The 14,820-nt window shown below is 38.5% G+C and overlaps 1 protein-coding gene across 2 annotated transcripts in view; it reads left to right on the forward strand.

The window, feature by feature from the left end:
- Positions 1–14,820, forward strand: part of nrp1a (neuropilin 1a) — an 89,165-nt gene that overhangs the window by 58,600 nt on the left and 15,745 nt on the right. For both annotated transcript variants that reach the window (XM_062991184.1, XM_062991185.1), the window contains exons 7-10: positions 816–971; positions 5,506–5,650; positions 9,366–9,697; positions 14,645–14,789. In XM_062991184.1, the coding sequence (XP_062847254.1) occupies positions 816–971; positions 5,506–5,650; positions 9,366–9,697; positions 14,645–14,789 (778 nt within the window). The remainder of the gene's footprint in view (positions 1–815; positions 972–5,505; positions 5,651–9,365; positions 9,698–14,644; positions 14,790–14,820) is intronic.

Consider the following 14,820-nt stretch of genomic DNA (forward strand, 5'->3'; position numbering starts at 1 on the left):
TGAAACTAAACCATATATGTCCATATCTGGATGCTGCATTGTCTGCAAAACCAAATAATGGAAAAAAGTTTTCTCAACTGTCCCAAGGCTCAGATGGAGCTAAGAGCACAAACTGCAAAATCAATCCACAGTGCTGGTCATGCTTCTATAAGCACTGGTTAAGAGGAACATGTGTCGTCTAGATGGTATGTGCCTACAGGGAGTAAGACGGGGCAAGTCAGATTGAAAGTTTTATGGTTATAATAGGAAGAACATTGCTGGTATAAAACACACACACGCACACACATACAGAGAAAAAAATCAGTGTGTGTCACAAGTAGTGCTGGTTTAACAGACATTATCCTGCTTTGTCTGTCTTTGATTCCAGAAACGGTGCTGTCTGCAAATCTAGAAGTCTGCTATCTTTAACACACACACATGTACACACACATACTCAGACTCTTCCAGTACATTCAGTCTGTGCCAGTAACCCTGCTGGCTCTTGACTGCTAGTTCTTCTTAATGACAACAGAGCTCATGATTTATTTATGAAGCACTCATCTTTTAATACAGCCCTCATCGGAAAATCCATCCTCTTTTATAAATTTTTACAGGTTTAGTCTTGTATCCATTAAAGCACCACATCTTCCAGTTATCCAATAAGCTCAAATGTCCTACCACAGGAAATTCACCTGTCATCACGGCTGTCGATTATTGTATTAAAATTCATTAAATCAATCATTCCTGTGACATGGGTCATGAAAGTTAGGTTTTACCTTCTTGTTGGCTGCAGTAACCATAACTAACTTACCATGACACTCTTCCTCTATCCTCAGGTTGATCTGGGATTCCTGCGCTTCATTTCTGCTATAGGAACCCAGGGTGCAATTTCTCGAGAGACCAAGAAGAAGTACTTTGTAAAATCTTACAAGGTGGATGTGAGCTCCAATGGTGAAGACTGGATCACACTAAAGGAGGGCCCCAAACAAAAGGTATACATGTCCTTGTAGTTGGCCAGCATACTGTATTTTAGCAATTATCATGCTAGTTGACTGGAAATGTAATGTTTTATTTAATCAGAATAGATCACTTTGCTTCTAAGTTTACAAGGCCATAGTGTGGCCAGTCTTTTTTTAAATGGTATGCACCTCAATGCACCCTTGTGAACCCTGCATTCATGTGAGCTACCAAAAGCACTTAGTAACACTGAGTAGGATCAATCATAATGGATGGGTCTATAAAAAGCACAGAGCATTATTAATGAAGAAAAAATATTGATTTTATTTATTGACATGTTTTAAGAATCTTTGCCCCAATATTTGTGTGATTTTGTGGCAACCATGGTGCTTAAGAATGCCTATGTACCCTTAATGCACCCCTCATGTATCTTTTGGCAAAGCCTGTGTTGTTGAACACTTAACAGCAATCTTTCACCTTAAACTTCTTATATTATTGAGTATACGCAATCTTCCAGCAGATATATTCAAGTGTGTCTTAAAAGGCTATTTTACCCCAAAATCATGCTTATGAATGCATTCGTTGCCTGTATTAGAAGGATAACACAATAACAGATGGGTAGTTGACAAAAAAAAAAGATATGTAGCCGCTCAGGTGGCGCAACGGTAAAAACACACGCTAACGCACCAGAGCTGGGATTTTGAATACATCATATCGAATCCTAGCTCTGCCATCCGGCTGGGCTGAGCAGCCACATGAACAACGATTGGCCTGTTGTTTATATAGGGGTGGGGTATTAAGCCAGATAGGGACTCCTCGTAACTGAGTGTTAGTGTGTCGCCTAGTGTGGGTGACAAAATGCATACTGCTGCTGCTACGTGTCGGAGGGGGCGTGGGTTAGCTTCGTTCTCTTAGCTTCGGGGTCGGCATTAGTGGAGGCAATCGGGCAATTGGATGGGCTAAAAAGTCGGGAGAAAAAGGGGAGAAAATGCATAAACAAAATAAAAATATATTAAAAAAAGATATTTAAATTTGTCATAAATAGTATTTTGTCCCATTATTTGCACATGAAGTCTGCAAAACATTAAAGCACACTGTGGCAAATACATTTTATTGTTACTTTCTTTTGTAACCTAATAGGCTGTTAATTCAATCTTTATTCTAGCACATTCTAACATTTAATTTAATGCAGACCTCTAAGCAGCATTTTGCCGTCTATATGTCTCTGTTTCCCTCTGTTGTGTCCAACCATACGGACCACCATGCTCCATTATTGCCTCGGTTTGGAATCCTAACACTCTCCAGGATTAAATAAATTAATAAGCATAGTAAAACAGATGAAAAACAACTCCAAAACAACCACAGTAGCCAGACAGGCAGAGGGAAACTTTTATTTAGTGCTTTGTATTTTTTGTGAGGTATGATGTCAACACTAGCGGTCAGGATTTCATCATTTTAGGATGAATGAAGAAACAAACAGATTAATAAATAAGGCGTTTGGATGCTAAGAGTTAGGAAAAGGAATGCGTTTGTGTTCTGGGTCAGTAGTAACAGACTGTATAATCGTATGGTGTATATGTTTTATATTGACTAAAATAGTGTCCAGATATTCTTCAGAGAATTAGATAATTTGTGCATATGTGTGTGTATATATGTGTGTTTGTGTGTGTGTGTGCGCTGCACATGTGTCATTGATTGCTGCCGTGTATAAGCCCTAAGGCCCACTAAACTGCACAGCTCCCTTTTTATAATGCCAGTGCTCTACATTTCTGATGAGACCCTCTATCTCTCTCTGGGTACTCTAAAGTGCTTTTGTGAGAAAGGGGCCCATTTATAGACTGCTGAGGTTGCAGTTCGCCTTTGTGGTTGCAGCTCTCAAAAAAACATTTTAATAGTTTGTGCAATCGGATGGAGCATCGGTGTGACATTTAAAGAGACTGGATGGCTCCTTATGTTGCTCTCTGCCTCACACATGTGTCTGACAAGCTGTACCCAGGGATCTGAGATAGCAGTTAGCCTCGTTGAATGGGCTAATGGTAGCATGGCATGATTGGTACATTTTGCTGACTGCTGTAGAGATTTGGTCCTTATAAATACACCTTCACCCATATTTCTATATTCCATAAACCTTGGTTAAAATATTTGGATAAATCTTGTTAGTGGTGTGAAGAAAATACATAGTAAGAATTTAATTAATGTCTATAACAGTGTATAACACATATAATTGACATACTTAGACTTAGACATAGACAACAAAATAGTCCCTGCCTTTTGTTAACCTATAAAAGATATATTAGAATCTTTTCTGCCATGAACATAGCCCAAGGACAGACATGACATTAAAAACTAAACACTAACTATAACTTTATAATGGGTTTAGTTATTCATTTTGAATGTTTTTTCTTATTTTGACTATAGTTTTATATATAACATTTAAAAGGTCCATACAATGTATTTAAATAAAGATTTGGATTATATTAATTCTTTATAATAAATATATAATAATATTGATTTTTGTATACATTTAGAGCTCATGCAGTGTAGAACACTGTTGCAAATGCAAATATAATCTTGTGAAATTTTCACCAAATAATTTGTATTAATACTTCCAAATGATTAAGGGTAGGGTAGAAGCACATCTAACATTTTCAGCTTTTCTTACAACTTTTACAACATTTTACGTCTTACAACGTTTAATCCTTGTCTCCAGTTTGTGTGGCATTTTATATATTATATTACTTGCAGTTGGGCAGTTGTAGCCTAGTGGTTAAGGTCCTGGACTAGCAACCAAAAGGTCGCTGGTTCAAACCCCACCACTGCCAGGCTACCACTTTTGGGCCCTTGATCAAGGCCCTTTATTCACAATTGCTTAGACAGTATACTGTCTGTACTGTAAGTCGCTTTGGACAAAAGCGTCTGCTAAATGCCAAAAATGCAAATGCAAATACAGTGGTACCTTGCAACTCAATGTCCCCTAAACTCAAAATCTTTGAAACTCAACTCCTATCGTCAAAAAATGTTTACCCTTAAACTCAATGTGTTCACCTATTTTTTTAAAAATTATTTATTTAATTTCAAATTAACAGTGAACAGCCACAGTAAAACGTCATCAAAGTGCACATATAAGACGAATCTGCATTTGCGTGAAATAACTGTCAAATTCAGTCTGAAAGTGTCCACAAGTATCTGTGTTTAGCTGGATTTTTCTCCTGTTTCACTTTTAAACTTGTGTTATAGCTAGAGGTTCTGAGAAATTGTCAAAATCAGCCTTTTTTGAGAGAGTCTAAAATGCTTATCGTTAAAAAAAAAAGCTTAATGTGACTTAATGTATTAAAAGAACGACATAGAAACACTAAACTTCTCTTAATAATTACTGCTCATAAGTTCTCTCCACTAATGAAATTCCTCACTCGTTTTAGTACAATAAGTCACGTTAAGCTTTGTAAATGTTTTTCAATTGTATTTCAGTGTTTTTATATTATATTTGTGTTATTTTCAGTGTATAAGTGTCAAAAACAACCCCATTATTTTACATTAGCCTAAAATATATGCAGTTTCACAGGACCATGGAATGCATTAACAGGTTTCCCATACATCCTTGAAACTCAATGCCTTTTAAACTCAAACCAATTGACGTTGAGTTTCAAGATTAAAAAGAGATTTTGTGCCTGTGTAAATAGGGTATGGATTTTTTAAACTGACGTGACAGTAAAATACACGACAGTGTTTCTGGTATAGGCAATGGACAGTAATAATATTTTAAGCCAAATAAGTTGTTTGCATACCCAGACAGATAGAGAATTAGATATACACACAAAGTTGCACATTGTACGCTACCAGATGCAGAACGGTCAAAGGATTTAAGCAGCTGTAAAAACTTATGATTACAGGAAACAAATAAGAACAAACAGTTCATTCTAACAGTTTTTTTATTGTCCTAATTATATTCAGTAAACTGGAGACTGATTGTGTTATGATTTCCATCCAAACCCTTTCCCTTACTCAGGCATGCAGGATTTCCTGTACTTGCAGAGCACGCTAGATGTCAGAGTAAACTGGAGCTGGAAGACATAACAATATCTCTGTCACTAAATGCTGCAGCTACCACAGTGACCCTGTTGACTATCCTATAATTGGTCAGGGCTTGAACTTTCACTGTGGTGTTTTATTCACTTTCAGACAGTACAATTTAGGACTGTATCTTCATATTGCCGGATCTGTGAACCAACTGAATTCTAAAACCCCAAATCAAAAAAAAGTTGGGACACAAGTGACTTTACATCAGCATGTAGCAAGAAAGAATGCCCTTTATTTTGTGGCCCAGCAGCCTCCAAGCCCATGCGATGTATAGCTGATCAAAGATCCTGCTTAGTAAAGCTCAAGCCCCAAAGATGTCATAGCTATAATTCTTTCCTTCATGTTGGTCAACGTGACACTAGCTGATAATGGGTATTTATAAACGTAAAAAGGGGTGGTTAGTGCCCTACTCGAAACATTTAAACATCTTTAAATCTTTAGATCTTTCTAGATCAGATTATATATGTGTCAACTTTCTTGTTTGTTAAACAGGTTTTCCAGGGCAACACCAACCCTACAGACGTAGTGAAAACCCCACTGCCCAAGCCCACTTTGACCCGCTTCGTCAGGATCCGGCCTTACACCTGGGAGACTGGCATTGCTCTGCGCTTTGAAGTATATGGCTGTAAGATTTCAGGTTGGTTCCAAATCTCAGACCGCAAATGTTTATCATAGATTAAGGGGCTTTGGCTGGCTCAAGTGGGATTTCTCAAACATATTGTTTATGTGTAATGAGTTCAATCAAATCTGAGTAGAAAACAGAAGCCAGTATATGAGGTTATAAATCTTTTATACACATAGTTTACATTTCATGCACACATCTGGTATGTGAGAGGAAAATTACATATTTATTTTATTTAAAAATCTGATATTTCATCTTGTAAATGAAGGCTAAAGCAGGAGTTCTGCAATAAGTGTGTTTTGTTGTGCTTTCTATAAGAAAAATGGCATCTACATGGTCAGTCTCCTCTCTAAACCCACCAACCCTCTATAGAAATTCACACATGCACATATCTTATATTACATTCTTATTATACATCTAAATCACCTGTCGTAAAGTCCCACCAGGTTTTGTTCTTATTTGCATGCTAATCTTTGCATGGCTCCACCCTCCACATTGCATTCATTATAAAATCTTCACATCATCAGTGCCCCCCTGCTGTAATGATGTGAGCATAAGTACTTCTATTTTCATCCTCTGTATACCCGTGTGCAAATTTAGTACTGGTTGCATGCATGTGCACACTGCAGTATGTAAGCATGGTTTGATGTTATGCCAGAACCCAGCTGGGAAAGCCATGTTTAGGGTGGGTAGGCGCACCACATTCAGAACACATGACAAGAGCTTGAGGCTCCTCATGACATTATCATTGTACTGTGGGTTCCCTCCGATGATGTGGCCATACTCAGAACGCCTGACAGCGTTTTTATGCGTGTGTCAGAGACCTCAATATTAAAGTACAGGGTGTAGAGCTGTCTCCATAGAATACTGCACACATTGCTTACAAAGTTTATAATGTGTAAAGTAAGAAGAAATGTGCAATATTCAGCACTTGTATAAGAGTATTTCTTCTAGCAGGAAAGATGTCAACAGTTTAACCTTTAAAAAGTTATAGTTATTTATATACAGTAATACCAACTAGAACAGAGTGATGAAGGATTTTATAAGGAGAGTGCCATATTAAAGAATAATTGTATTATTTATGTTAATCATAGGCATCTGGGCAAAGGCAGCCAAGGTCTTTTCTGTGTGTGGTTTGCATGTTCTCCCTGTGTCCATGTTTGTTTTCTCGGGTTGGTCCAGTTCCAAAGCTACTATGATTTTGCCTTAAGTGTGAGAGTGTGTGTGTATGCCCTGTGATGGACTGGTGAACCGGTGGACTCATGGTCAGGTGTTTACATTCTTTTGGCCACGTGTGTTTAGTGTATACTTATAATTACAACAATAAAAGAAAAGTCCACCTTGAATTTGAAGTTTGATAGTTGCCTAGTTTTGCCCAAATTAAACCATAATAAACATACTGTTTTTATTATTGATACTGATCATTAAACTGACAATTTCCACCTTCCCATGTAAAATAAATTAAGGCAGCTATTGTTATTTATTCATTTATTTAATCTCATCTAATTTATTTAAGTGTTTCATCCTGGTTAGAATTGCAGCAGGTCTGGTACCACTCAGAAACACTTGGTGCAGGGCAGGAATGCACACATCAGGAATGCAGGGCACACAAAATACATCCTTTTGTTTGAGCTCCATTTTTCTGGAGGTGTTGTGATAACTTATTTAAATGTAGATTTATCGTCATATTATCCAGCCCTTAAATTTCCTGTACCATTTGTTGCTTATAAATTTGATCATGAAACCATCTCTGCTTTCATTTTGTGCACAACAATGTGGTGCAGTTGTAATAATAATGTCATTTAATATAATATAAGTAAGCCAGCTGTGTAGTTTGGGTGTGGTCATGTTAAATAACACAGGATTGGTGCTTCTTGACATGCAGCAGCAGGCAGTGATTGTCAGGAACCTACTCAGTAGAGTTCACATGTGACAGGCATTCCTCATCCTCATAACCCTTTATAAACTTTCTCTGGCTGTTTGTAAATGAGGCAATCTGTGCGTGCGGCCACCCGACCCACACACCCACCCCAATTACTGCAGCCTGCCTGGCAACTCACGCAAAAGTACACACACCCACATACTGTACATAATAACTCACACAACTATTCAGAATTCTTAGCTCTGCTCACAATGTAAATTTCTTAATGTACTTAAAACTCATAAAATGTGGTTTTAAGACCAAATGAAAGGATCATTTTGAAGTAATGTATTTGAAACAGGTTCAGACTGCCTACAAACCTAGTAAAGGTACTAAATCCTGAAAATCGCAAGCAAGTGGAGCTAGAAATAAAACATTTCTAAATTTAAAGATGGTTAGCAGGGTGGCACATGCTACACAGTAATGGACCTTAGTGGTGCCAGACCTACCACAACCCTAACCAGAATGAAATAGTAAATGAGTTAATGGACAAATTAAATAATACATGATATAATATAATTACATATAGAGGTTAGGGAAAAAATAACATTCTATTAGATGGTTTAAACAGATGTTTCACAATATAATTCAACTTCAATTGTACAAAGAAAAATTTACAAATAAATAAAGAAATCCACTTTAATAAAGGTACAAATGCATTTTTATTTTCTATTGTTACAAATGCACTTTTATTTTCTATAAATTCTATAATCTATAAAGATTTATAGATATTCTAGAAATTAAAACTGTCTTTTTTTCAATGTTATGATATTAATAATAACTTTCTGATTATCATCTGATACCTGATACTTATTAGACACTGGCATCCTCACCATAACTGTTGATGCCTAGAAAAATAAATGCAATTTTTAAGGTAACACATATACAATAACCTCATGATAGATAGATAGATAGATAGATAGATAGATAGATAGATAGATAGATAGATAGATAGATAGATAGATAGATAGACAGACAGACAGACAGACAGACAGACAGACAGACAGACAGACAGACAGACAGATAGTCTGGCTACCTGTCTGGGATATGTCCTGACTTTTGCCCAATGAATGAGACCCATTGAGACCCTGACCAAGATAAACCAGACAATGAATGAATGAATAAAAGAAAAAAATCAATAAATAAAATGTAAAAAAAAAAAATCATAATAATAAAACAATAAATAAGTACAATATAAATGTCAAAACTTTTACATTTTTCATAACCTTGAATCTTTTCTTTGAGGAAATTGCAAAGCATAAAACATTTAAAATATAGAAAAATATAATAAACAACATGAACATCAGAACATGCAAGGAAAAGAGAACAGGCCAAATGGGAGTTGGCAAATATCAGATACAAAAAAAGGGGTCGGAGGAGACTTAGAGGAACCTAAAGGATGAAAGCTAGAGGCTCAGATATGAAAGGTAGGCACCGGGGAGAGAAGAGCTTTAATTAGATACCTGGAGACAAACACCACAGGCGGGTGAGTTAATATGCAAGAGGTCAGGAACGAGAGTGTGGGCTAGAAAGGAAGGGGGGAGACCTGCATTACTGCTTGTCTCTGCATGCTGTTTCCATAATTATCTCTGAGGTTTGGTCTTTTTACTCTTTCTTATTGTTCTGTCTCTTTCCATCCTCCAAAACATTCCAAAATCTACTAAGATGCTGTCAGTAGTTATCTCATTCAGTATATCTACATTTTATCTGCTAAAATCCTTCTCAAGTCTCCAGTCACTGTCATAGTTGATCATCCTCAAATATCCCACCACTAACTTAAAATCTGATCTCTTTTCTCTCCACATACAGAGTACCCATGTTCAGGTATGCTGGGAATGGTCTCAGGTCTCATCACCGATGATCAGATCACTGCCTCTTCTCACACGGATCGCAGCTGGGTCCCGGAGAATGCTCGTCTCCTGACAAGCCGATCAGGATGGATTCTGCTACCCCAGCCACAGCTGTATGTGGACGAGTGGCTCCAGGTGGACCTGGGTCAGGACAAACTTGTGCGCGGTCTGATCATACAAGGCGGCAAGCATCGCGAGAACAAGGTTTTTATGAAGAAGTTCCGCCTGGGCTACAGCAGCAATGGATCTGACTGGAATATGGTTATGGAGGGGAACACCAACAAGCCAAAGGTAAGAATTGGTGACAAGTTCCAAAAATCTGCACAAATTGGTTTTGAATGTTAGGAGAAACAATACAAAGGCTGACCTAGTTAATCATGATAGTGACAAGCAGCATCTGAAGCAAGATTTTTTTCAATTCTATTTATATTAATGCATATTATAATTCAGACAATAGGCACTGTGTATTTATTCGGATTAATTGTATTGAGACAAATGTCAGAAGGTCCCAAATGTCCTACTTTCACACTGTCATTTTCTACCTGCATTAATTTGTACAAATTGTACAAAAACAGCAGACAACATGGTAACCATTATATATATATATATATATATATATATGTGTGTGTGTGTGTGTGTATATATATATATACAGTGTATCACAAAAGTGAGTACACCCCTCACATTTCTGCAAATATTTCATTGTATCTTTTCATGGGACAACACTATAGACATGAAACTTGGATATAACTTAGAGTAGTCAGTGTACAGCTTGTATAGCAGTGTAGATTTACTGTCTTCTGAAAATAACTCAACACACAGCCATTAATGTCTAAAAAGCTGGCAACATAAGTGAGTACACCCCACAGTGAACATGTCCAAATTGTGCCCAAATGTGTCGTTGTCCCTCCCTGGTGTCATGTGTCAAGGTCCCAGGTGTAAATGGGGAGCAGGGCTGTTAAATTTGGTGTTTTGGGTACAATTCTCTCATACTGGCCACTGGATATTCAACATGGCACCTCATGGCAAAGAACTCTCTGAGGATGTGAGAAATAGAATTGTTGCTCTCCACAAAGATGGCCTGGGCTATAAGAAGATTGCTAACACCCTGAAACTGAGCTACAGCATGGTGGCCAAGGTCATACAGCGGTTTTCCAGGACAGGTTCTACTCGGAACAGACTTCGCCAGGGTCGACCAAAGAAGTTGAGTCCATGTGTTCGGCGTCATATCCAGAGGTTGGCTTTAAAAAATAGACACATGAGTGCTGCCAGCATTGCTGCAGAGGTTGAAGACGTGGGAGGTCAGCCTGTCAGTGCTCAGACCATACGCCGCACACTGCATCAACTCGGTCTGCATGGTCGTCATCCCAGAAGGAAGCTGACGCACAAGAAAGCCAGCAAACAGTTTGCTGAAGACAAGCAGTCCAAGAACATGGATTACTGGAATGCCCTGTGGTCTGACGAGACCAAGATAAACTTGTTTGGCTCAGATGGTGTCCAGCATGTGTGGCGGCGCCCTGGTGAGAAGTACCAAGACAACTGTATCTTGCCTACAGTCAAGCATGGTGGTGGTAGCATCATGGTCTTGGGCTGCATGAGTGTTGCTGGCACTGGGGAGCTGCAGTTCATTGAGGGAAACATGAATTCTAACATGTACTGTGACATTCTGAAACAGAGCATGATCCCCTCCCTTCGAAAACTGTTTTCCAACAGAATAACGACCCCAAACACAACCTCCAAGATGACAACTGCCTTGCTGAGGAAGCTGAAGGTAAAGGTGATGGACTAAACCCAATTGAGCACCTGTGGCGCATCCTCAAGTGGAAGGTGGAGGAGTTCAAGGTGTCTAACATCCACCAGCTCCGTGATGTCATCATGGAGGAGTGGAAGAGGATTCCAGTAGCAACCTGTGCAGCTCTGGTGAATTCCATGCCCAGGAGGGTTAAGGCAGTGCTGGATAATAATGGTGGTCACACAAAATATTGACACTTTGGGCACAATTTGGACATGTTCACTGTGGGATGTACTCACTTATGTTGCCAGCCATTTAGACATTAATGGCTGTGTGTTGAGTTATTTTCAGAAGACAGTAAATCTACACTGCTATACAAGCTGTACACTGACTACTCTAAGTTATATCCAAGTTTCATGTCTATAGTGTTGTCCCATGAAAAGATATAATAAAATATTTGCAGAAATGTGAGGGGTGTACTCACTTTTGTGATACACTGTATATATATATATATATATATATATATATACTGTATATATATATATATATATATATATATATATATATATATATATCAGCCACTTACCATATAGAAGCACACAAGTTCTTCAATTACTGACTGTAGTTCATCTGTTTCTCTGCATGCTTTGTTAGCCCCCTTTCATGCTGTTCTTCAATGGTCAGGACTCTCCCAGGACCACTACAGAGCAGGTATTAATTAGGTGGTGGATGATTCTAAGCACTGCAGTGACACTGACATGGTGTGGTGTGTTAGTGTGTGTTGTGCTGGTATGAGTGGATCAGACACAGCAGCGCTGCTGGAGTTTTTAAATACAGTGTCCACTCACTGTCCACTCTATTAGACACTCCTACCTAGTTGGTCCACCTTGTAGATGTAAAGTCAGAGACGGTCGCTCATCTATTGCTGCTGTTTGAGTTTGTCATCTTCTAGACCTTCATCAGTGGTCACAGGTCGCTGGAGCCCATGGAGCGCTGTTGACTGGATATATTTTTGGTTGGTGGACTATTCTCAGTCCAGCAGTGACAGTGAGATGTTTAAAAACTCCATCAGCGATGCTGTGTCTGATCCGCTCATACCAGCACAACACACACTAACACACCTCCACCATGTCAGTGTCACTGCAGTGCTGAGAATGACCCACAACCCAAATAATACCTACTCTGTAGTGGTCCTGTGGGGGTTCTGACCATTGAAGAACAGCATGAAAGGGGGATAACAAAGCATGCAGAGAAACAGATGGACTACAGTCAGTAATTGTAGAACTACAAAGTGGTTCTATATGGTAAGTGAAGCCGCTAAAATGGACAATGTGTGTAGAAACAAGTCCTGTGGCATCAGCAGTGTCTAAGTTCAGAGGGTCTAAATCCTGGGCTGGACTCACAAATACAAAAATCGCATGGTATTACTTGAGCCAAGCCAGTGGAGGGACACATATCAGTCCAAAACTCTGATAAATAGGAGGGTTGCATCAGCAACAAAAATGTTAAAGGTGGGGGTGAACTGGCCCCAGCAGGTGATGAGGTGGATGTGCATTACATATCAAAGGCTCCAAAATTTCAACTGGCAGCTCGATCAGAGCTTGAAAAAATGTGAATAGGTGTTCATTCACAATGGATGCTGATAGCACTCGCTACACACTTGCTAGTATTTTTTTTACTGCAGGGTGTGCAACCGTCTGTTAGTTGACTGTAATGTTTCCAAAAAGAATCGCCAAAAAGGCACCTCAAATTAAAAGCATTTTACAGTATACTCTAAACCTTTTAATGTACAGAAAACAAAAAGTTTTTTTTGTGCCGCTTGTATTTCAGGAAATAGATATGAAAGAAGGACTTTCCGAAGCTAACAAACGTGGTAATGCTGCATTGGTATGCACTGCACATGTTACGTTGCCCCTTTGCCCTCAGATAGAGTAGAAACACCTCATCCTTGTCAGAATACACCAGTTTAGCTCAAACACAGATGGCAGCGTGCCTGCTTTAACAAGGGACAGAATGCTCACATTGCACGGTCCTAGATAACCTCCTTTTTATTCCTTTAATATTTCTCTCTCTATGTCAGAGCGTAAGGGAGACAGTGAACAGTGAAGCCCATTAATTCTCTTTTATGGCTTCAACCTCAACTGTTTTGGATCATTGTTATTACTGGAGCAGGCATCTCCACTTTGTCTTTCACTGTCTAGCCTCCTCTCTCTCTCTTTCATCTTTTTTCATTCTCCCCTGGTATTCCATTCTGCATAAGGCGTCTGCTAAAGCCGGAGTGAAAGGCAATGGGAAATTTCCCTGAACGAGGTGCCCTGCTGGGTTGGTAGCCAGCAGGCTTTTGCTTGTTTCTCACTTCAGACGTCACTGAGGCTTTTGATTGTGTTTTATTCCCAGTGCTGTCCCACTGCTTTCTCTTTTCTCATAATTTTTTTGGTCTAAAAGGGAGGAATAAAAGTGGTCTGTGTGCCATTGTGGGACTTTAGACTGGGTTGAAATCATGACTAAATTTTTAAACCAGTCTGGGTGCAGCTGCCTTAATGTTACCTGTCTTATTTGGAGCATTTATACGAGAAAGAACCCTTTGCTGCCATTGTACTGTATTTGTGCCACTTTTTTTACTTCATGCCATTTAACCTGATGCATATGTATATTTATTTATGATTACTTTCAAGATCTTGGCTTAACTCTGAATGTACGAAGATTCTTCAAAAAGTTTCCACACTTTTTTTAACTCTATTTATTAAGAATTGCAAAAACCAATTAAATTACTTTTCTACATAGTCACCTTCCGATGCATTTTTACCAGCGACGTACCAACACTATAATGCCTTTAGCAAAAAATGTTTTTGGTTGAGTGCGTAACCACTGATGGCTCACTGATTTTACATCATCATCACATGAAAATCTTCTTCCTCTTAAAGCTTCTTTGAGTGGTCCAAAAAGGTGGAAATCAGTTGGAGCTAAATCCAGACTTTAAGCTCTCTCTCAGTCTCTCAGACACAACAAATTACTACTCCTCCCACCCTCACCGTTTCCAACCAAAATATAAAAGTGTGGAAACCTTTTGAAGATCCCTCGTATATATGGTAACTCTTTCTTTTGATATTAAATACTCTTCTATTCTTCTAATTTGGTATTAAATACTCTTCTGGTATTAAAATCTCTTCCCATGTTTAATGAATAACTGGCTTAAATAGCTACCTTACTAGCCAGCATGTGAGTTTTGCATTAAGTGTCTATCTACAAGCAAGGACTATAAAGCTATAAACTTAAAATAAACATGTAAACATTTCTTTGGGTGACAATTTGGTTTCAAGAAAATGTACATGGAACTGTACAGTAAACAGAAATATGGGATTGCCAAATAAAGTTACATTATAAGCAGCTGAATTTTAAATCTTAAGAGTGTTTAGATGCTGTAAATGCAGACTAGTTAGGTAGCTGCTAATACTGTAGAATGTAATACGATATCTTAAAAACTCTTTAATTTTTTTGTGGTGCAGCTTTTCGATGGGAATATGAACTATGACACACCAGTACTGAGGACAGTGGAGCCTATCTTGACTCGTTTTATTCGAGTTTACCCAGACCGAGCTACACCACTAGGCATGGGCCTGAGACTGGAGCTTTTGGGCTGTGAGCTTAAAGGTAGGACTAAAATTAAAACACATACACACAT

This window comes from Trichomycterus rosablanca, chromosome 3 (genome assembly GCF_030014385.1).
Source record: "Trichomycterus rosablanca isolate fTriRos1 chromosome 3, fTriRos1.hap1, whole genome shotgun sequence".
NCBI lineage: Eukaryota > Metazoa > Chordata > Actinopteri > Siluriformes > Trichomycteridae > Trichomycterus > Trichomycterus rosablanca.